Genomic DNA, 23,684 nt, shown 5'->3' with positions numbered 1-23,684 from the left:
CTTTAAACAGTTACAAAAATAAATGGAGACTTTATTACCAAGTAATATAATAAAAGATAATTAACATAGGGAAGCAGGATGAGGTGATTAAATGAATAACAAGTGTATGTTACTTTCTCTCTGGAGAAAGACTGGGTTTTAAGCATTACAGTGCCTGGCATAAGTGCTCAAAAATATAAATCCAATTTTTTTGGGGGGGGAGATTGGTCCTGAGCTAACATCTGTTGCCAATCTTCCTCTTTTTTTTTTTAATCCCCAAAGTCCCCTGGTACCTAGTTGTATATCCTAGTTGTAGGTTCTTCTAGTCCTTCTACGTGGGATGCAGCCTCAGCATGGCTTGATGAGTGGATCCAAACCAGGGAACCCCAGGCTGCCTAAGCAAAGCGCGCAAACTTAACCACTAAGCCACCCTAAATTTGTCTTAAGCAGAATTAGGAATCAGCAGAACGAGGAACTAGCCCAGCTAATGTGTGGGTCGAGAGTGCCTAGAAATTCATAGGTCAAATGAGGGCTTCTGGTGAAAGAATAGAAAAGGAAAAATAGTAAAGACAGGAGATTGGTCCCATGAGTTTTTGGGGTTTTTTTAATACCTGACTAAAAAATAGTAGCAAACGACTCCTGAAAATCTAGACGTGTAATAAGATTACTACATGATAAAGAGGAAGCCATGAAATAAACAGCTTCCATTTTATTTTAAGAGCCAGGGAGCATACTGGCAATTTGGTCCTGACTCCTAAAATCCTTTGACTTCACCACTGCACTGTCCAAGTCCAAGACTCTAAGCATCGTAAAAGGATCGATACCATAGATCCTATCAATAAACCTAGGTCTCTCCTAAACTAGCTGGATGCGCAAAGGGAGAAAAAAATGGTGACCTGCCTTACTGTGTTACTGGGGAACAAGATACAATGTGGTTCCATTACACAGTACCTACCAAACAAGGTATTCTCACAAAACTTTTTTTAAAAAGCAGGTAAAAATTATACATTTGTACATATACACACTACACTTTTACAGTTCAAAAGATAGTCCCAATAGTTCAACAGTTCATTTGGGACGTTTTTGTATTGTTTTCCCTTCTGGATTCTCTGTCATTCCCTTGGCTCTGCCCTAACCTGACATCATTCTGTCACATTATCTACTAAATCAAGTAAATGTTCATTCACCCCAGTAAGCACAATCTACCTGGGCGGCTCTGGAGAGAGAGATTTCTGAAATGTCCAGACTACACTGAGACTATAGAACAGGTCTGTTCATACAGGTGGGAGGGAAGTGGCAGAGTAAGTACTACAACCACAGGAAGCAGCCTTCCAGAACAGGATGAGCGCTCACACCCAGTGGTCCAGTGCCCACCTATTAAAAACGCAGTCAAAACCCACTCTGCACCCAGTAACAGTTACTGAGAGTCCCACAGAGCAAGTCACACTGGTTCTCAAAGGAGCCGTTTCCGGAATCGATGGAGGAGAGTCACTTTGAACAGTGGTGGTTTGACATCTGTAGAAGAAGCCATTTTGAACTCTTATAAAGAGAATTTTTAAGGGGTCAGCAGCCTCCCTGGAAAGTTCAGGAAAGCCAGCAAGAGAGGGGACGGTCTTTCATCTTTTCATAAAGTTCTTCTCCAGAGCTACTGACGTTCTCTGTAGAGAGTAAATATTCCGCTTCACCCGATCCTCCAGGGAGGAGGTCGATGCGCTCTCTAGCTTCATGCGGCTAGGAAGAGAGGACAGGCGAGGGTAAGTAAGGTCAACTATCTGGCAGAATTAGAAGAAACAGGTTGCTAGCCATAAAGCAGCTGTAGAAACGCAGCTCTTTTAAGCCCACATAGATAACTTTCGAGTGATTCCATCTGGAACTAAACTTTTTAAATCAATGTCCATAAAGGAAAATGTATCTCTTTTGAAAAATAAGTCAAAACTTCATTGGAAAAAAGCTTCCTGAGCCATGTACTCTTATTTAAAAGGAAGGCCAAGGAGATTCAATGAAAATACCAATTCACTCCCCCCCTCCAATCAAACTGTGTGGCCAGAAGCTGGGAGTAGTAACAAAGGAGATCTGGAGGCTGAGCTCCGTGTTCTCTCTGCACCGACACAGAAACACTGGGAACACAATGAAAGAACCAGCTGCCTGACTGCCTCCTTGGGACCATTGCCATGAAAGCCGTTAGGCAGGAAGAAGATGCACTCACTGGATAAACTTCCCGTCCCGGGAGTCCAGCTTCTCCAGCCTCTGCTCCCGTTCATCGTCCTTAGCATGCCTCTTGAGGATGTTCAGCCTCTCTTCCTCCCGCCACTTGGCGTTTTCCATCATCTCTTGCCGTTTTCGCTCTAGTTCCTCTGATGAGAGCTTTCTGTTGAACACAAAAACCATCCTATCAGGGCTACTTCTCTCCCGGCAAAAAACCAGAAACACCCCAGGGAGAACAGAAATCAGGTGGGTCTCCAGGTTCTCCAGCTCATTGCTCTCTTCCCACAGAAATGCCGAAACCAGTGCCGACCTCAGCACGAGTTTCCTTCCTTCCTAACATCTTGGTCAGGGGATTTCATCCAAATTTCAATGACTTTTAGTAAAGGATTCCACACTCTCACTCAATAATCTCTGGAGTGATTATTCTGAAACATTAAAGATGAAATAAATTGAGAATTAATCAGGAGCCTAAATCTATAGCAATTATATTCCAATTGTTTGCTCAACAACTTACAGAAGAACAGAGGACTATTATCCATGTGACTGCTCACATCTACCACCTACCCACTGGAGAGGCTTAGAAATTCATGGATGCAGCCATCAGTATACCACCTTAGGACTTGACATTTAGTATCCGTAGTAGAATGACAACACCCTCTTTCAAAAAACTTCACTAAATAAAATATATAAAGTCACAAAGAGAATGGAAGAGCAGATAACACTGGATAAGGGAGTGAACAAATTATCAGAAGATGGCAGTGGATGAAGGAGTGGAACTACTTTAACAGATTAGAGGAACCTGAGTCCTAAGTGCCTGATACCAATCAGAAGCAAAACCCGGGAAAGCCTCAGAGAGGGCAGGTACCAACTACTTCGGAGGATGGCAGCGAGGATAGGGCTGAAAACAAAAGGACTATTTAAAGTCTGTGGAAGAAGCAATTAAGACACCCCGGGGTACTCGTGTCTCACTCGGGGAAGCCAGTGACTGCTCTTCCAAACATCTACGGAGACCCTCCTGAGGCGAGACTCCCCTGGTAATTTTTGGAGACCTAAACCAGTCAGGAGATCAGAAGATGCAGAGGCATCAGGCACAGCAGAGGAAGCTGTCAGGGCCACCAGGGCAAACCAGAGTGAAATGGATGTCCACATACTCAACACTGAGACTCAAGCCCCTGTGGGATCAGTGCTGTCTCCCAGAATGCCAGCAGGCAGACTTACAGATGCTGCTCAGGCAACCGGAGTATTTTTCTCTGGAGAAACTTAATGGTTCCCGACAAGAGAACTAAAGATACTGACCTCTGAGTGTCCCCAGCTAAAAACCAGTTCAAACCCAATCTCCCACCTGTAGACAAGCCATGCTCATACATAATACACTGATTTCAGCTGTTTAGTGCCTTGCTCTTAAATATGGATTGATGGTGAAATATCACCAAACATTTCAGGAAAGCCTCTAAGGGGAAAGATAGAGAACAAGACAAATGGACAAAGGACCTCAGAGAAAAGAGGACAAAGCACAAAACAAAACTTTAAAAAATTTTGCAATTAAAAATCTCACTCAGAGATAACAGGTGAAACATACTGCCTCACTGAAATGAGAATAGGAGGCTTTTAAAAAGGAACAATCAGATAACATGAAAGAGTCTTAGAAATTAGGGAGAGCAAGGAAGTTAGCAAAGACTAGTGGGTAGGTCCAGTTAAGTTTGGAGCACTCTGCTTTGGTGGCTGGGGTTCACAGATTTATCCCAGGTGCTGACCTACACCACTTGTCAGCCATGCTGTGGCGGTTACCCACACACAAAATAGAGGAAGACTGGCACAGATGTTAGCTCAGGGCTAATCTTCCTCAAGCAAAAAAAGAGGAAGACTGGCAATAGATCTTAGCTCAGGGTGAATCTTCCTCAGCAAAAAGAGGAAGACTGGCAACAGACGTTAGCTCAGAGTGAATCTTCTTCAGGAAAAACAAAAGAAGAAGAAGTTAGCAAAGAAATAGTACAAGAAAATTTCCCAGAACTGAAAAACATAGGTGAGATTTAAAGAGGCAAATATTCACCCTAGAAAAAATGTAAAAGTCATACAAGAAAGGAAATGTAACCTCAGTATTCTGCTTGGCAATGAAAATATCAGTGAACAATATTTACACATCATAACAACATGACTCTACATACTGATTAAACCAAAAATTGTGATATACTCATAACAGAAAAATGGAGGGAGAAGAAACATGGGAATGAGAGTAGATGAGAACTCATTTACTCTGACCTCATTTATGATAATAGTAAAAAAAATCTAATATCTAAAATTGATGAATTAAGAGACAGCAACATATGCATATTTTTTAGAAACAGGGAGCTGCCAGAAGAAACAGCTCAAAAGTTGAAAGTGGTTACCACTGGGCAACATGACTAGAAGTGAGATCAGGCAGTGCAAGGAATGGGTGGTTTTCATTCTAAGACTTTTGATAACTTTTGACCTTTATGTGTCTATATTATTTGATCAAAACAACTTAAGAAATTGTGCCTCCATAATGATGGTAACTAATGCAAGAATAATAACCCCACTTTGTATTTCCTATTGCCACTTTTATTCTGGGCAATTTACAAGCCCTATAAGAAGGAATTTCAGCCACTTCCAGGGTGTGACTTTAGAGTAGTGTTTTTTTGTTTGTTTTGAGTATATATAATTTTTAATTATAAAAGTGTTACATTGAGTGTAAGAAGGGAAAGCACTGAAAGCAATGAAAAATAATACAAATTAAATGGGAATCCCACAGGTCCACCCAAAAAAATTTAAGAGAAAAAATATAGTCACAAGAATCGTTTTAAATTGAGAACCTTATTGCAAAAGAGAACCTTCATCTTTTCACCTGACAAAAAAGTTGTTTTAGGTCACTAATTAAAAGAAAACATACACACAACAGAAAACAAAAATTTTTAGGGCAAGCACCAGTGGCCTAGTGGTTAAGTTCAGCGTGCTCTGCTTTGGTGGCCCGAGTTTGATTCCGGAGCACCAACCTACACGGCTCTGTTAGTGGCCATACTGTGCTGATGGCCCACATACTAAAAAAGAGAGGAAGACTGGCACAGATGTTAGCTTAGGGTGAATCTTGGCAAAAGAAAAAAAAATTTAATTTTCACAGAATTCTCAGGCTCTTGAGGAAATATCGTGACACTCAATCTGAGAAACACTGAGTAAACAGTGCTAATAAAGGTTTCACAGCCATAATTTTTCTCTTTTTGTCTTAATTCAGCATCATCTTAGTTAATTCAAAAAACCTCAATTACCTGGAACACCAAAGCAAAACAAAGAGCTATCACAAAATCCATGCATTAAAGCTTCCAGGTGTTTACTCTCGGGAGGGGGAGCTCTTGAGGGCTCTAACATTTTACATCACAAAGTTCAACAAAAATTCTAAGGGCAATAAGAAAGGCTGACAAAGTAAGACAGATTCAAGAGATGTCAGACGGCAAGAGAGACAGAAAAACCACCCAGGATCTGAAAAAGCTTAGTCCTTTGCTGACCAAGAGCCTTAAAATATATCACAAATACACTCACAAGCACCCATCCCCAAGAGCAGGATGAACTACAGCACCGCTGAGGAACTGACCTAGCATCACCAATAAAAGATTAAATTATGCAAAACCTACTCTGTCTGGGAAGCCAGGGAAATCTGCAACATATTTTGGAAAGTTGCCAGTCGAAACTAAACCTTTTAATAAAGTTTCTGTTCCTTGGAAACTTAGAGCATCAGGCAATCAGGAGTTCAAAGGGACCTGAGAGTCCGCCTCTCTCCTAACAACATAGTGAATAAAAGAGGGGTAGACTCTCAGTGGTTCTCAGTGTTGGCTGCGCCTTGGAATTACAGGGGAGCTTTAAAAATACCGATGTCTGGGCCCACCCCCAGAGACTATGACGTAATAGGGCTGGGTAAGGGGATTTATTTTTAAGCTTCCCAGGTGATTCTAACGTACAGCCAATTTGTTTGGACAGTAAAAGGAAGTTCACAAAAGTTGCCCATCGCAGCTAAACTTCTACTAAGAGCAACCGAGACCCCTAGAAACAGCCTTTCATGGGCACAGCCAACTCCCCTCAGGTCCCAAGACTGTAGGCCCGTGTTCCATCTGACCCACACCACACCCAACTCAAACAGAGAGTCTGTCTTAGGGTGTCTGCCTTCAAAGAAAGCACTCTGCTTCCCTTTCAGCTTGATGCCTCAAGAAAGGAACATTCTCTTGAGAAACACTTCTCTGTGGAAATCTCTGTGAGAATTAGCATGTTTACAGACATCAAGAGAAAGTCATTTCATCAATTGTTTATCAAGTCAAACTATTTACTTTGTCCTTTCAATGTGCCTCGCATGGTGGGGGGGTGGGAGCAGACTGTTGAAAGTTGACAAGAAGAAGAAAAGTTGGATGGGCAGAAAGGTGATACAGATTGTCCACTTGCCCTGGACGGAGCCACTCCTAGACTCAGGCCTGCAGAGTCTGAAGTGAACCTCCTGGGCTCTTGCCTCACCTGGTGTATCCAGGAGCGTGCCGCCTTTGGTAGACCTCCTTTTTAGGTGAAGGGCTCTTAGTCCGGCCTCTCTCTCTCCTGTTTACCTTAGAATTGTGCCTATAACAGACACAGGGCAGAGAAGAGAAAAGCCTTTTTAATACAGGGGCTTTTATCATGTCCCTCAAACAATGGAAGAAGAGCTAACAATCTTAGAATTATAATCCAAATCGAAGAGAACAGAGGGCAGAAGCGGAAGAAAAACAAAGGCATAAAGATACATCAGATTTGATAGTAAACTCATTCCAGAGATTCCACATATATAAATATGTAGTTCCAGGGGCCTGAGCTTTACATTGAGGTGGAAAAAAAAATGATGTAAAGGAAGTAACAAAGACATTTGGAAAAATTAATAAACAGACATCACGAAAAGCAAATATCCACTGTGACCAGGCCCCTCCATTCACGAGGCATTTCCCAGTGAATTCCCACACTCACGGTTTGCTTGGCCTTGGGGACCGTGATCTTCTGCCAGGGGAGCGAGACCGCCTGTCCCGGGACCCTGCTTCTCTGGTGCTCTTCTTGCTGGCATGTCTGGGAGGTGAGTGGGAGGAGCTTCTGGATCTGGAATGATTTTTCAACCCGTGGACTCCCTTTTGCTCAGCCATCAGAGGACCCTGTAGTCCCTGGCCATGGTCAGAGTTCCTGATCTATATCAAGGAAAGGAAGAGAAACTATTCATAGAAAAATCTAGCAGCTCAGGAGAAAATGCAGTGAAACAGGAAATGAACGAGCACTGAGGTTCTGTAAGGAGCCACCCGAGTATACCAATCCCATCACACAGTTACCACAGTGAACCGAACAAACTTAGAAGAGTGATCTTCAGAATCCCCTACAAGAATGGACCCACCCAACCCTGCACACTGGCTTGGCTCTTTGCTGCAGCCCACAGAGGAGCAAGATGCAGAGCGTGAAGGATAGGATCTATGGTTAAACATACTGAGGGGAAAAAAGGAACCAGAGGGATGTACATTTGTCAAAAGCAATCAGCTTGTACACTTAAAATGTATGCATTTCTTGTAAATTTGCAGAGGGATGGGCAGAATGCATAAATGTCCCACTGGCTTAGCCTCTCTGCTCAGAAGGCCTTCAGCCATGGTCAGATTCAAGGATAAAGAATGGGCCTGTTCCCCAGCAGCCCCAGTCTTTGCTGTCCAAACTCCCTTCTTCCTACATGATGTTTGATTGGCTGCTAAAAATGCTCTGTTTCCAAAAAGGCTGTCAAGGGCGGCACGTTCCATGGTCCCAGTCACTCCCTTTGAGAAGCCCACATGCTTACCTGTAAGCCATATCCAGGGACTTTGGGCAAAACAGAGGAAGAATTTACTATCTTCTTTTGAGATCTAAGAGATAAAAACACACACTTACTTAAAAAGAAAATGCATAAAGGTTCAGTTTAAATCTTTTGTGCTGAAACATGCTTCCTGCTTCAAACCTGACCTTGCCCACCTCCTAGGTTTCACTTGGGAGCGTGTCTCTCTATCTGCACTGTCTTTGCTGGAAGATGCATCAGCACAGTCATGTTTTTTCCTATGAAAAACCGTGGGCCCAGCTTTTCAGCCCCAATGCCTGAACACATTCTCCTCTCACCTCCTGCTGCTGTTCCAGGGACTAACAGTGAGTCAGCAGCAACAATGCTGGCTGCTCCCACAGAGAAGACACACAGAAGGGGCCCAGATGGGCCCATTAATGCAATTTAAAAAAGGAAAAAAGCCTACATAAAAGCCACTTCGGTCTTGGAGGAATCACAAGCTGAAATGAAAGTCACATCCAGGATGTCTGACCCAAGACCTACAAGGCTACAGTCAGCTCTGTTAAGGGGTCATGCGACGATCTCTAAGGAACGAGTGTTCACCACTGAGACCGGGGGACCTGGCAGTTCGCAGCACAGAGCTGGTGTTCAGTTAATATCTGTGGAATGAATGAGTGAATGAACCAGTGATGAGGGAAGCCTGCCCACACACGCTCACCTTCCCCGGCTACGCTCATCCTCACTGCTGCAACGGTCGCTACTTGAACTTCTGTGCTTATGTTTCTTGTGCTTCTTTTTCTTCTCCTTCTTTTTCTTCTTCTCCTTTTTTTCCAGACTCATTTGTAACTAGAAAATGCCCAGAACATAACCACATAACCATGCAAGACTATTTAGACCCATCAATCCCTCTGAGGGGACTGCATCACAAACTACCGGACCCCATGCCTCTGGGTCTATGCGGGTCCAGGACCCTATCAGAGGTTCCCTGTCAACAAGAGGGGGAGGGTCTTAACCCTGGTTGTGCACAAATGCCCCCTAGAATACTGAACAGAATCTCTGGTTGGGGGGCTAGGAATTTGTGTTTTCGCTTTTTTAGGTTTTTTTTTGCTTGAGGGAGATTGTCACTGAGCTAACATCTGTACCAATCTTCCTCTACTTTATGTATAGGATGCCACCACAGCACAGCTTGATGAGTGGTGTGTAGGTCCACGCCCAGGCTTCAAACAAGTAAGCCCCAGGCTGCTGAAGTGGAGCACACGAACTTAACCACTACACCACTGGGTGGCCCAGAATTTGTGTTTTTAAACAGTCCCCAGAACCACTGCCTAGGAATTTCCATTCTGACACAAGAACTCCAACGCCAGAGAAAGCAATCAGGACCTGCAAGATCAATCTTTAAATCTTCCTTCCCAACTGATCTGAAAAAGCATCACATAATATGTCACGTGAATGATAAATGGGCCCAGGAGGCTAGATTCTACCTGATCTCCTGAACACACTGTACGATCATGCTTTCCACAGGCATACCCCATTCCCCTCTTTTCCTGGAAAAATGACATCACACAGATCTTTTCCAACATAAAAGAGGAAATCAAGCTTAATTAAGCTTGATAATTTAAGATTGTGTAAGATCACCAGAAGTCTCTAAAAGACAATAATTTTAGGGGCCGGCGCCATGGCCGAGAGGTTAAGTTTGTGCGCTCTGCTTCAGTGGCCAAGGGTTTTGCCGGTTCGGATCCTAGGCGTGGACATGGCACCACTCATCAGGCCATGCTGAGGCAGCGTCCCACATGCCACAACTAGAAGGACCCACAACTAAAAATATACAACTATGTACCAAGGGGCTTTGGGGAGAAAAAGGAAAAATAAAAAATCTCTAAAAGAGAACAATTTTAAAGGCCATTCTGTTTTCCTTCTTGGAAGGGAGGAGTAAATGGAGAGAAGTTCTTGTGTTAAGCAGCTAAAAGCTACTCTTGGTGCTTATTTGATACACTACTTACCAATTCTTTGATCTTCTTCATTTTCACAGGATTATTCAATACCTCTCTTTTTTTCTCCTCCTCCTTCTTCCTAAAGAAAGAGAGGAAATTATAAAAATCATGACCATTTCTTTTGGGAAGGGGATTAAGTCATTCATTCTCTTCTCTACAATTCTTTTTTGCAATTGCACGCAGACAGGCCCTATGTCACAATCTACATGATGGTGTGGAAGCGGAAATCTTCTCCAAATCTGCATAAGGGATTGACTATTGTGGGAAAGTCCACACTGGTTCCCTGGGGTTCAAAAAAGTGAGTTTGGTCAGTTTCTTCTTAGCCTTCATGCTCACAGCTTCCCCGACTATGAGCATCAATTGGTTGCTATGTATCAACTGACTGCAACATTTCAATACCACCTCCACTGTTTAGCATGATAATGGCCTGGGAAATGAGAATGGATTCCTCTTTCAAGAAGTCTTACCCTTATACACATATTGTTCACAGGAGGGGAAATTGGTCAACCTTCCTGGAGAACAATTTGACAACAGCCTGCACATACTCTGACCTCACAAATTCTTAAGGATTTGTTACTGTAAGGAAATAATCAAGGAAGGTCACTATAAAGTTGTTCATGTTATAACAGTGAAAATTTGGAAACAAGTTAGGGACCCAACAAGAGAATATTAATAAAATAAATTATGGTATATCCATACAATATAGAATAAAAAACGATGTTATAGAAGCATAGTTATCAATATAGAGAGATGTTCAATATATCAGATTAGGTGAAAAGAAGAGGTTTATAAAATAATACACACAATACTTGTACACCAATGTTCATAGCAGCATTATTCACAATAGCCAAAAGGTGGAAATAACCTAATGTCCGCTGACAGATTAACAGATAAACAAAATGAATATAATAGTGTTTTTTTTTTTTTTTTTTTTTTTTGCTGAGGAAGATTCACCCTGAGCTGACATCTGTGCCAATCCTCCTCTATTTTGTATATGGGTCACCACCACAGCATGGCCTCTAATAAGTGGTGTAGGTCCATGCCTGGGAACTGAACCCAGGCCACCAAAGCAGAGAACACTAAACTTAACCACTAGGCAACAGGGCCAGCTGCAGTGGAATATTATTTAGCCTTAAAAAGGAAGGAAATTCTGATACATGATATAACATGGATGAACCCTGAAAGACATTATACTAAGTGACATTAACTAGTCATAAAAAGATAAATACTGTATCATTTCACTTATATGAGGTTCCTAGAGTAGTCAAACTCATAGAAATGAAAAGTGGAATGGTGGCTCCTAGGAGCTAGGGGGAAGGAGAAATGGAGAGTTATTGTTTAACGGGTACAGAGTTTCAGTTGTGCAAGATGAAAAACTTCTGGAGATTGGCTGCACAACAGTGTGGAAACACTTAACACGACTGAAGTGTACCCTTAAAATGGTTAAGATGGTAAATGTGATGTTATATGTATTCCACCACAATTTTTTTAAAAAGAAGGAAATTCTGACACAGGCTACAATAGAGATGAACCTTGAAGACACTATGTTGAGTGAAATAAGCCAGACACAAAAGGGCAATTACCATCGATTCCATTTCCATGAGGTAACTGAGTAATTACATTCACAGAGACAGAAAGCAGGATGATGGCTGCCAGGGGCTGGGGCAGGAGGAAGATGGGGAGATACTGTTCAATGAGGACAGGGTTTCAGTTCAGGGTGACGGAAAAGCTGGAGATGGACGGCGTTGACGGTTGTACAACCACATGAATGTACTTAATGCCACTGAACCGTACACTTAAAAATGTTACAATGGTCAATTTGATGTTATACATACCTTACCACAATTAAGAAGCTAACAAAATAGGAAAAAACATTTGTACGTACATATACAATATCTTTATAGATACATAGGCAAAATCTTTAATATATAAATAACTTTAAAAGCATTTCAAAAGAAGAAATATAAATAACAAAGATTTTTCAATGTTCAACCTTACATACTTGACATAAAGTGATGCAAATTAAGCCAAAAAAAAAAATACATACAGCATGATCTCATTTAGCACCCAAAGTGCAGCTCTACTTTGGTCTGTTACATATTAGGATTTCAGTAAGATTCTAAAGTTTCTTTTTAAAGGGTTCTGCTGCAAAAAAAGGGGTGTGTGGAGAAGGCCACCCACCTAACCAACTCTACACATATCCCAAATTTCCAAGAAGCTGCCAGCCTTTCTCACCTTGCTTCTATCTCCTACTTTTGTTTAAGGGCCAAAGGTAAATGAAGAAGCCTGGGCTGGTCCATTTGCCTCTCTCTTCCCCTATGGCCTATAGAGGCACCCTTAACAGAGCTCCTTCCCAACATCAGGAAGCCCAAGCGGAGACAAGTCCTCTTACACAGCAGACAAAGGCCAGGAGGAAGCCGACTGTGAAGAGAGGGTATATAACACCTCTGCTAAGCATCTCTGTAGCAAAACCCCCTTCCCAGCCCCTCATCAGTACCTGATGATGAAGAGTGGGTCTTCCCGGATTTTGCTGGCCATGTCAAGAAGAGAATTAGCACCCGACGGGGCAAAGATAGAGCCTGGGAGGAGTCCTGTCTCAGAAGAACAGCCTGCCTCCTTCTCCTCCATCTTCTCAAAAACGTATTTGTCAATGGGGCGTCCCAGCAAATACTCGTCACGGTTTACCATCCCACCAGGACCCTGGTACATCCAGTCCAATTTTTCTTCTTTTTTCCTAGTTCAAGAAAAAAAAATACAATCAAAGACGATGCAGACTTCTGCAAACCTACACACAAAACCTGAACACAAGGGATCGATAACCACAGCTGGTCAGAGAACTCATTCTACAGGCACCCAGCATGGACTAAACACGGCACTCCATGTGGCGCACAGGAAGAAATGGTGCTTGCCAGCATGGAGCTCACCATTTAGTGAAGAGACCATTTCCACACACCTACAGCAGTTTATAAGGAAAAACAGTGCTCCTCAACCTAGGGCATGGATCTTTGCTCAGGGCTTCTCAAGTCTCCTTTACAAAGTCTTTATATTACGCTTCCATTTCAAGGATAATCTGAAACAATAAACATACTCTGGATCATCTCATCACCAAGAACAATTTCTGTGTCCACATATGCAGTCGTGTTAACCGTGTTTTGGCACAAGCAGGAATACTACATTTGAGGGGATGATGAGAAAAGACCAGAGATAATCTAATAAGTAAATTACGCTTTCAAGCCCAAAGAGGGTGGACAAATTATGTCACAGTATCCTGCCAAACAAATATTGCCCTGTGGTTCTGAGAGGAAAAAATGGTGAGAAAAATGGAACCATCACACAACAGACAGTAAAGCTGGATTCATAACAGCAAATGTTGAAGCAGCCAATACCACATTCACACCACAAGCAGCAAAGTGGCTTCATCAAAATGGTATTATCTATAACATTCAATTCAATGTTTCTGAATATGACTTTTTTTTGTTTCATTTGTATATTTATTTTTGTTTTAAGATTTTATGACAACTATGAGGATAAAGAATGTCTTCCTAGTTATGTCTTTGGACATTTTAATAAGAATAATTTAAACCAATAATGGAGGGTCATAACTCTTTAGATTTTTTCTTTTTTTTTTTTGAGGAAGAATGGCCCTGAGCTAATATCTGCCACCAATCCTCCTCTTTTTGCTGAGAAAGACTGGCCCTGAGCTGAGATCCGTGCCCATCTTCCTCTACTTTATATGTGAGATGCCTGCCACAGCATGGCTTCATGAGCAGTGCCATGTCCACACCTAGGATCTGAACCGGCGAACCCCGGGCCACCGAAGCAGAACGTGCAAACTTAACCGCTGCACCACTGGGCCAGCCTAGAATTTTTCTTCCTATTAAAAGGATCAGTTTCAGAAACATTACTGTCTATCATTAAGAACTGATTGTGGGCCACTGGGGTCAGGCTCCATCTGGCTTGCCCGGCCTCTCTCACGCCACAGGAGTCAAGATGGAGGAGTATGAGCTAGAGCCGTGCCCTGGTGAACTATGGAAGACCATGATGGGCCTTTACCATGGGAACCATAGGTGGCGGGGTCTTTCAAGCAATTGAAGGTTTTTGTCATTCTCCAGTAGGAATGAACCAGAGACTACAAGGGAGTTTGACAGCTATTAACACCAGGTCTCCACAGTTGGGAGGTAGCTTTGCAGTTTGGGGAGGTCTGTGTTCCATGACTGACTGCAGTATGGTTAGAGAGAACGAAGATCTGTGGAACTCCATCACCAGTCTGCCTCAACAGGAACCACAATGGCAGCAAGAAATGGACGAGTGGCTATGGTTGTTGGGTCAGCTGTGACGGGTGGCATTCTCCTAGATTTAACTGGAGGAGCTGGTACCTTGTTGACAAGAATTGCCTTTGCGCACTTTCCCAGTGGTCCTTAGTTTACTGAGACCCCTCCCGGTTGCCTTCAACCCAGTTACCACCCTCACCTTTTAGAGACTATGGACAATACCAACAGGATTTCTTTCTCAAGAGTTTTTTTAACAGAATGAGCTGTAGTTCAAGAAGGATTTTTGGAAGACCAAGGTACAGTCTGTTTTTCAATCACAGGACAACTATGGCCAAATAGGCTACATATAAACGAAGAGATTTTTAGCACATTTTTCTATTCAAAGTCACATGGGGGAAGGACAGGGAGGTGTGAAGAGATAATACATTTATTTATTCAGATTGGATTATATTTGTGATCAAAATATACATCTAATAGCATTAAAAGAAAATATAATAAGCGCTTACAAGATGAAGGACCAAAAGGCAAATAACAGAGACACATAACCATCACTGCCTTGGGAACTTCTCTGCCTGGTTTTGTGTGTTCTGTTATTCAAACAAAAACTCCTGGAGGGGGATAAAAGAATTGATTAGGAAAGGCAGACTACACCAGATCTTAAGGAGGTCTGGGCAGGAAGATCAGTGAGACTAGAATATTCTGAGCTCATTTTCCTGAAGGGGAGGATAACATAACGGTAAAGAGCACTAGCTCTGGAGTCAGGCAACATGCACTAAAGCCAAGCAACTTCTCTAAGCCTTGGTGTCCTCATCTGTAAAATGGGGATAAAACAGCACCTACCTCCCAGGATTCTTGGGGATTAAATAAGTCAACGGATTTTTAAGGCATTCGGAAGAGTGTATGGCACAAAGTAGTACTAAATAAACGATAGCTGGTGTTTTTATTATCTATGTATGTGTTTGTCTCTCCAGCAGGTTTTCTTAAACTCCCAGATAGCTGGGACCACAGTTTACTCACCTGTGAATCCTAGACAGTAACCTAATGATCACGTGTTCAATGTTTGACATTTCATAGGCAATGGATCTTGAGCTAGGCAGTAGTTTTTGAAAGAAAAGCAGGTTGTAGTGATTGGGTAGGGAGGATTTTAAAAGGACGTGTCAAACATGACTGGTGAGATCATGCCTATGCATGCCTGACACTAAGAGGGATAGGGACGTTGGGAATAAATATTCATCTATTCATTTGTAAACATTTACTCAGCATATTTTCTATGTGCCAGACAGTCGAGTAAGGCCAGAAGAATGAAAAAGATTCAGGCAGCTGAGTTGCTCACAGGCTACTGGCTGAGGCACATAGGTCAACAAATTACCAAAGGGTGCCAATCGAGAGTTAAGCATGTGTTGAGGTGACTCTGGGACACTCAAGTAGAACTGCCTGGTAGACAGCTGAACACACAGAGATACAGGAGTTTGTGTGGGATCAATCTGGGAGTCATCAGCATGAAGCAAACAACTGGCGCTGGAGGAATGAAGGAGCTCTTAGAGAAAGAAGGGAGGAAAGCAGTGAGGCTCGGGGAGCACGAGCAGTTAGGAGATGGAGAGAAAAGAAGCTAAGTAAGTGAAGGAAAGAGAAGAGATGATATGAAGAGGTAGGAAGACCAGGAACCTGTAGGCAAAGAACCAAACATTCCTGGGGAAGGGCAACTGGCTCAAATACAGAAGAAAGGATACGAAAAACAAAGACAGATACTTCTATAAACTAGTATTTTCACAGCTCCATCTAGTCTTAAAAGGGTTCAACTAATGTCAGTCCCACTCAGGCCTTCTAGTAAGAGAACATGGTGTACAGCTGGGATCCAGAGCCACAGGACTTGGCCTGGCTCTACCACTAACCAGCTGGGTAACTGTGCAAGTCCCTTCTGTGCACTGCCATATCCTCCTGTCTAAAATGGAGCTAGGAACCACCATCTCTCACTGTTACTGTGAGTTTTAAAATGAGAAAACATTTGGGGTAAAAGCCATATAAAACCAAAATGATCTACAGATTTTTGTTGTTGCCATCATTAAGGATATGGATCAGGTTCTCACCTGAGGTTGCCCATTAGGATCACCCAAGGGGCTCTTAAAACAGACAGATGCCCTTGCCCCACATGCCCCCTGCTACTCTTAGGGCATCTGCTTGGGTGGTAATGACACCCCTCTTTATTAATCTTCCAAGAACACCCTAGAGTGCCAGGGCTGAGAAACACTGGAATAGACCACAGTCTAGAAAAAACACAATTTCCTAACATTATCAGTAAGTACTAAAGCAACACTCTATTGCAAAGAGAGATTTGGAGATCCAGGATAATATGTGTATTAAGGTTTTTATTTGTTCTAAGAGATGCACTACAAACATAGAAAAGATTATCTGAACCAGAGAAATGAATCATTAGATAGCAAAAGGCTTTTATTGGTATTTCATGGGTCAAATTAAAAACACGACACCGTGCAGAGAACCAGACAAGCAGTCAGACGGACAAGCAGGTCTAACGCATCTGCAAGCAGAGACCAAGAAAAAGACCTACATGCTGACATTTGTGTTTTGTAAGGTTGGATGATCTGTGGGGGGACAAAAAAGTCCAAAGAATATAAAATCACCTTCCTCCCATTCACAACAGACAAGCAGGCATGAGGGTCAGTAACAGGGTAAACGTTTAATGCCCAGCTCTGAATCTGTTCACACTCTGACCTCATTAATTAGACTCTGCAAAGCCCACATTTCTGACACATCTGGCATATCATGCGTAATGCTTTGCTAAATAAAAATTTAAAAATAACTTTTCACCTTTGGTAGTGGGAAAGTAAACTCTTATAACTAATGGGTATTCAGTCTAAAATTGATATCTCTTTTAAAATCAAGGGTTCACGAAATCTAAAACTTCACATATAACAATGTGTGTTCACCTTATAAGCTGCCCAGGAATTAATTCAAATGTGTGAAATTTATTTAATTTATAATGTAAACTATATAATATACATAAAGTATATAAAATAAAATAATTCAATGTGTGTCTATGGTAAAAAAAAAAAGTATAAAATTTCATTCTCTTATCTCATTTTATGTATGAATGCCCTAAATATATTGTGTTCTATTTAAAAATTCTAAAACTCCATTTATTTATTTATTTTTTAAGACCGGCACCTAAGGGGGCCAGCCTCGTGGCCGAGTAGTTAAGTTTGCACGCTCTGCTTCAGCGGCCCAGGGTTTCGCTGGTTCGGATCCTGGGCGAGGACATGGCACCGCTCATCAGGTCAAGGTGAGGTGGTGTCCCACATGCCACAACCAGAAGGACCCACAACTAAAAACATACAACTACGTACTGGGGGGATTTGGGGAGAAAAAGCAGTCTAAGGTTGGCACCTGAGCTAACAACTGTTGCCAATCTTTTTTTTTCCTCCTCCTCCTCCTCCTTCTTCTTCTTCCCCCCAAAGCCCCCAGGACATAGCTGTATATTCCGGTTGTGCTGTGTGGGACACCATCTCAGCATGGTCCGCACCCAGGATCCGAAAGAGGGAAACACTGGGCGGCTGAAGCAGAGTATGCGAACCACTCAGCCACCGGGCCGCCCCCTCAGTTTATTTTTAAATATTCCAAGTTTCATCCTTAAGTCAGAATGGCCTTCTCTCTAACCCATTATCCTGCAAGAATGTGATCTGTATCCTGCTTAAGTTCCAAAACGCCATTTCCATGAATTGAAGCTGAGTCTCACACACACACAACCCTGTCACAAATCCTCCTGTCATCAAATGATTAAGGAAAAGCCCTGTACATCCAATGGGAGAAGTGTGCCACATGCCACCAAGAATGCGCGAACTTAACCACTTGGCCATGGAGCCGGCCCCTCCTATCTTATATTATACAAGAGGAAACTGACGCAGGGTAAAATGAGGGTGACCGTCCACAGTCACACAGCTTTTACTGACAGACACACCATCCATCTCCTTCCACGGGACCTCACTGCCCTCCTAAAATGAGCCTGCAACACATAAGCAAACAAAAGCAGGACTGAGGGCTGGGCACACAGTGAGAGGCAGGGTAGAGGCCACCATCCTCGGTCACGGTTATCTGTCAATCATCTACCACAAGCTTGGCCTACACTAAGCCCTTTGCACGTTATCCCATTTGATCCTCAACCAACCTTAGGAACTGGGTACTCTCACTCTCCTGGTTGTACTGAGGTAACCAAGGCTCCCAAACTTGCTCCCAGCTACACAGCTAGGCTGATGTGTGCAAAGCCAGCCTTAGAACCCAGGTCAGTCTGACTCCAAACCCATGCTCTTAACCACCTTTTACGCGACAACTGGACGACACACCTGCACCTGCGCCAGACCTGCAATTCCCAACACACTAGGACACCCCCAGCCCAAATCACCCCACTGCACCCTCAGCTCCTCGCTTACTTGACAGCCCCGACATCCTCTGCATAGCGCTGCATCTCTTCCCGGGCCCTCTCCTCCCGCAGCTCCCGCTGAAGCTCCTCAATCTTCTTCCGCTCAGCCTCATGCTTCTGCTCAGCCTTCCACACTTTCTCCACATTGCGGAGGGTCTGCGGGTGCCAGCTCTTCTTCAGATTCTGTGGTAAATGAAAGGAGGGAGAAACAATTCAGGGAGTGGGTGGGCGGTGAGTGTAACTGGCCTTGCCTCACCTACCCCTCTATACCCTATTCCCGCCAAGGCAGGCATGTAAGGGCAAGATGTCTTTAACAATGGCAAGGTTGGCACCCAATAATCTCTCACACACCAGGGGAGTTGTTGTTCAAGTACATAAAGCTTCAGGATAGAACAGGCCCTTCCTGGATTCCCTTTAAATACTTTTAACCTGAAATGCATATGAGTCTGTCTTCCACTGGCCACGCCTGAAGTAACAGTTGGCGATGACAATACAGGAGGAATGCAGCAGGAAGGTGGGAAGGTGTATACTCCGAAAGGCAACAGAGCAGTGCCTTTGTCACTAGACATTCGTTCTTATTAACACAACCTTCTTTCTTTGAGTCCACTTAACCTGCCTTAAACTCAAATGGTGTACAACTCTACCTAGTACCTCTTTCAATCTTCCTTCCCAGGAATGTCCCCTTGGTTCTGATCTCTCCTTCACCCTCAAGGAATGCTTCTCCCTTTCTTCCTCCCCATGAACCACTACTTTAGTTCAGCTTCCCAATCAGGGAAGGTTTCCTGGAGAAAGTGACATTTAAGGACAATTATAAATTAGCCAAGTGATGTAGGAACAGGCGAGCAGAGGGGAAGATTTCCAAACAGAGGGAACAGCACACACAACTGCCGGCCCAGTGGTGAGAAAGAACACAGCACAAATAATTCAGTGTGGCTGGAGATGGAGTGAAAGCTGATGGGGAAGGGGCTCAAGATGAAGCCAGCTAAGAAACAGATTAAGGGACTTAGAAACCACGTTAAGGAGTTGGACTTTATGCTGTTGACAGCAGGAAATACTAAACAGTCATATGCAGATGAAGTGCAAGACTAGCTAGCAGGTGAAGAATAGACTGGAGGCGACCAAGATTGGAGACCAGGAGACCAGTTAAGAAGTCTAAGTGAGAAGATGTACACAAGGTACCTGGCATTTGTGATATCAACCCTGATATCAGTTCCCCCTCATTAAACCCAACATATGTGGAGTTAAAACCAAAACACTCATTCCCTGCTTACGCCCTGGCTCCAGAATCCACTATCCGCCATAGAGACACACATCACCAAGGACAAGCACCTGGATTCATTATCTCCTCCCCACAAAGAGATACAGGCTGGTAAAAAAGCTGCTGACCAGCAAGGTCATGGGCTCCCTCCTCTCTGCAAGTAGTCTCAAAGCCAAACACAGGCTGGTGGGAAAGTTCCAACCAGCAAGGCCATATGCTCCCCCTCCCCTACCTAAAACCCCAAATAAAAACTCTTCCTTTTAGCTTTTCGGGGAGTTTGGGATTTCAGCATTAGCTCCCCTTTCTCCTTGCTCAGCGCTGTGCAATAATAAAATTCCCACTTTCTTCCACTACACCCGGTGTCAGAGATTGACTTGCTGCGCAATGGGTGAGCAAACTCACTTCAGGTTCGATGTCATGTGGAAGGTGTTCAGTCAATGAGGTCTCCCTTTTCTACCTTTTCTCCCACTTCTTGTCCTTTCTTTCCCCTCATTGGGTCGTTCAGTCCTTCCTTCCTTCCCTCTTCCCACCCCAAACTTGTCCTACTAGTCCTCCTCTCCCTCCTTTAACATGGCTGATTTTGCCCCCCAGGGAACATTTGGCAATGTCTGGACATATTTTTGGTTGTCACAACCAGAGGAGAAGGGTGGTACTGGAATTTAGTGGCTAGAAGCCAGGGATGCTGCGAAACGTCCTACAATGCACAGGACCTCCCCCCCGACCCTGACACACACACCAAAGAATTGTCCAGCCCAAAATGTCAATAGCACTAAGGTTGAGAAACCCTGAATTAAAGCTTTCCTGTCCCTAAATGAAGCTACTCGAAGAGTACACTAAATTAGACAAACCCTGAGGGAGTCTTGGAACTCCTTCTCATTGATAACACCTACAAACTGTAATAGAGCTACTGGACAGATGGCTAAACTGATCTATTTACTAATTCAATTAGCTACACTTTCAAAAGGTTAGCATTTTTCTGACTTTGCACCACGCTCTTGTGAGTACATTTGCCCTATTTGGGGCCTTAGCCCCCTACAAATGAACTACACAGTTTAAGAGAAATTGCCACATAACTTATATTAAGTGTTATGAATTCAGAAGAAGGCTCTGTCACTACAGATCAGAATGCAGCATTGAAGGAGAAGCAGAAGTCAGAAAGGCAGTCATGAAGAAGACCCCTTCAGGCTTAAAATGGACTCCAGGACATGGCTCAGGAAAGAGGAGAATGGGGCACCAACCACGCCTACCACTGCCCCAGGACATGACTCTGAACTCCTGAGGAAGGGTGATGTATCCCCAGACAAGACGTACAAAATAAAGCGTGCGTGACCCGTCCTCCATATCTCCCTCCTTTCCCAGACATGGTTCCAACCGCCCCACTCCCGGGCCTTCCCAGAATTTCCAGCCCGGAGAGCCCCCGCCAACAAACACACAAACACCACCTGCCACCCTTGGCGACACATCTCGCACACCTTCTCAAGTCTCCGCCCGGTCCCTCCGTGGCCTTAGTGACCCGTCCCCTCTCCAGAACTACGGCTCCCTCCCGCCGAAAGCCAGCCTGCGTTGCCATGGTGACCGACTCCCACCCCTCCAAATTCCGTCCCCAGCCCCAGTCCGTCTCCGGCCTCAGTCCTTCCCCGCCCAGGTCCTCACCCCCTTACCAGATCTCCGCCCCCCATGATGGTGGAGACGTCTCCTCACTACACAGTTCTGGAAGACTTAGGAGGGATCGAGAGGAAGCGTAGAGAAATAGTGCAGGGGCGACCTCCCGAGATCTGGTCTCGGGGGCCACCGGCTGCCAATTTCACCGTCGGATCTAGAGCCCACTTCCGGGAGGGCGTACTATTACCGCGTCGGCGTCGCGGGACGATGACGTTTAGTACTCGCTGTCGCGCAGCCTGGCGGTCGCGTCACGTGCGGTTTCGCAGTTTGAGGCAGTTTGATATCGCGGCATCTGTGGTCTCATTTTGGACGCCTTGGGTTGGCACCTCGTCAGATTTTCCGAAAGGTGTGTTAAAACGCTGCAGCTCTGCCGGGTTCCAGTCGGCCTTGGGGCTCGCGCGCATGTCTGTTGCCATGGCAACACAGCACGGCATGCCCCACCCCCAACCCCACCCCCCACTCCAGCCGAGGACCCCGCGTGGACCAGCCTAGGCCTCATTGCACCCGCACACACCCCGCACCCTGGTTTTCCAAACCTCTTTCCAAGCTAGCACCCGCCTCAAACGTCGACGGAGGACCAACCTCCTTACTCCAGGCCTGTTTGACGGAGATAAGTAGAAACCATGGAACCGAAATTCCGTCGGCTTCCCTCCACCAAACCTAGAATCCGCCAGCTTCCCCAGATCTTTTCCCCTCGTCTTCGATGGAAGAGTCATTCCTTCTACCTAAAGCCTGGCGGTTCATCTGCTCTGGATCCCCACCCCTCACCTCTGGTATTACTCGATTCCTCTCTCTCTCTCGTCTATCTCCCTCAATATTAGCTCTTTGTCATCAACATTTTAGACACGCTCAGTTGATTTTTTTAAAAAGCAAAAGAAATCCCATGTCTTTCTCTAGCTGCTGCACTCTCTTCTCCGTCTTGACCAAACTTGAAAGGAGCTGTCTCCACTCAGAAGACAAAATGCCTCCAACTTCATCTTCCACTTAACCTCAAACCTCCACTCAACTACTCTCCCTGTGATCCTAAGTAATCTCCCTGTATTTACATCAAATGACACATTTCATCCTCATGTTGACCACCCCTAGCCTTTAATATTGAGGACCACTCTCTTCTTATTGAAATGCTTTTTCCTGACCTCTCTCCACCGCTCTCCAGGTTTTGCTTTTCTTCTCTTGACTCATCTCAGGGAGCATATTTTTTCTTCTTCATCCTGTCTCTTAGGGTCTATCTTAGGTCTTCTCACACTCTGTGCTCTCCCTGTGTGATCTCATCTACTCACCCAGCTTCAGTTACCATACCATCTATATGCTGATGCATCTGAAATTTGTTGTCTCCAGTCATATCCCTCTTTCAGGCTCCAGGGTTTTAAGCCTGGCTGTTAGGCCTTTCCAGGTGGACATTGGGAAGGCACACAAACTGAAATTGTCTCAATATCCCCACCCCCCATCCAGCTCTTTTCTCCCCTATCACCCCCACTTCTCCATCTAGGCATCATTCTAGACCTCTCCCTCACCATCTTATCAATCAACAAGATGCTGACTGCTAACCATCTCTCAAATCTATCCACCTCTCCGTCACCATTCACCACCAGCCTGGTCAGGCCACCATAATCTCTCACCTGGCAGGAGGCTCATTTCTCTTCCTTCAGTTTTATCCCTTACAGATCTATGCAGTCCTTTATAGCTAAGAGTGATCTCTCTAAAATGCAGATCTGATTGTATTAATCCCCTGCTTCAAAACCTTTAATAGCTCCCCATTATTCATAATATAAAGCCCACATTTTTAACATGTCAGGCCGTTCATGACCCAACCCTTCTTACTTCTACAGCCTCATATAAGATTTCCTTCCCCTCATTCACTGCACTAGAGCTAAGCTTCTATTTCCTTGGCCAAATACTCTTAACAAAAACATTTTTTAAATAGGTAGTACATTGTAAATATGTTTTAAAAGAAACAGAAGGCAATGCAGTAAAAAAGTCTCCCTCCATCCTTACATCCTCCTCACTCAGAGTTCATTTATCCCATGTTTCAAGTACCTTTATAATTTTATGTTAAATATTTATGTTTAAGTCTTTGGTCCAT

General features: G+C 44.0%; 1 protein-coding gene and 1 pseudogene across 1 annotated transcript; one reads left to right on the top strand and one right to left on the bottom strand.

Moving 5' to 3' along the window:
• Nucleotide 1: 1 nt before the first annotated feature.
• On the bottom strand, nucleotides 2–22,009 carry CWC25 (CWC25 spliceosome associated protein homolog). The gene is made up of 10 exons (XM_008523282.2): nucleotides 21,601–22,009; nucleotides 18,692–18,864; nucleotides 12,476–12,712; nucleotides 9,988–10,057; nucleotides 8,706–8,833; nucleotides 8,015–8,078; nucleotides 7,174–7,385; nucleotides 6,697–6,795; nucleotides 2,186–2,347; nucleotides 2–1,710 (listed from the first exon to the last, which is right to left on the bottom strand). Exons 1-10 carry the CDS (start codon nucleotides 21,616–21,618, stop codon nucleotides 1,596–1,598), a joined length of 1,278 nt encoding a protein of 425 aa, XP_008521504.1. The 5' UTR covers nucleotides 21,619–22,009; the 3' UTR covers nucleotides 2–1,595.
• On the top strand, nucleotides 13,969–14,588 carry LOC103552958 (mitochondrial import inner membrane translocase subunit Tim17-A pseudogene; annotated as a pseudogene).
• Nucleotides 22,010–23,684: the final 1,675 nt, after the last annotated feature.

This window comes from Equus przewalskii, chromosome 10 (genome assembly GCF_037783145.1).
Source record: "Equus przewalskii isolate Varuska chromosome 10, EquPr2, whole genome shotgun sequence".
Classification (NCBI taxonomy): domain Eukaryota; kingdom Metazoa; phylum Chordata; class Mammalia; order Perissodactyla; family Equidae; genus Equus; species Equus przewalskii.
Note: the sequence above shows the minus strand (reverse complement) of the source record. Positions and strands in the feature narration are given on the sequence as shown.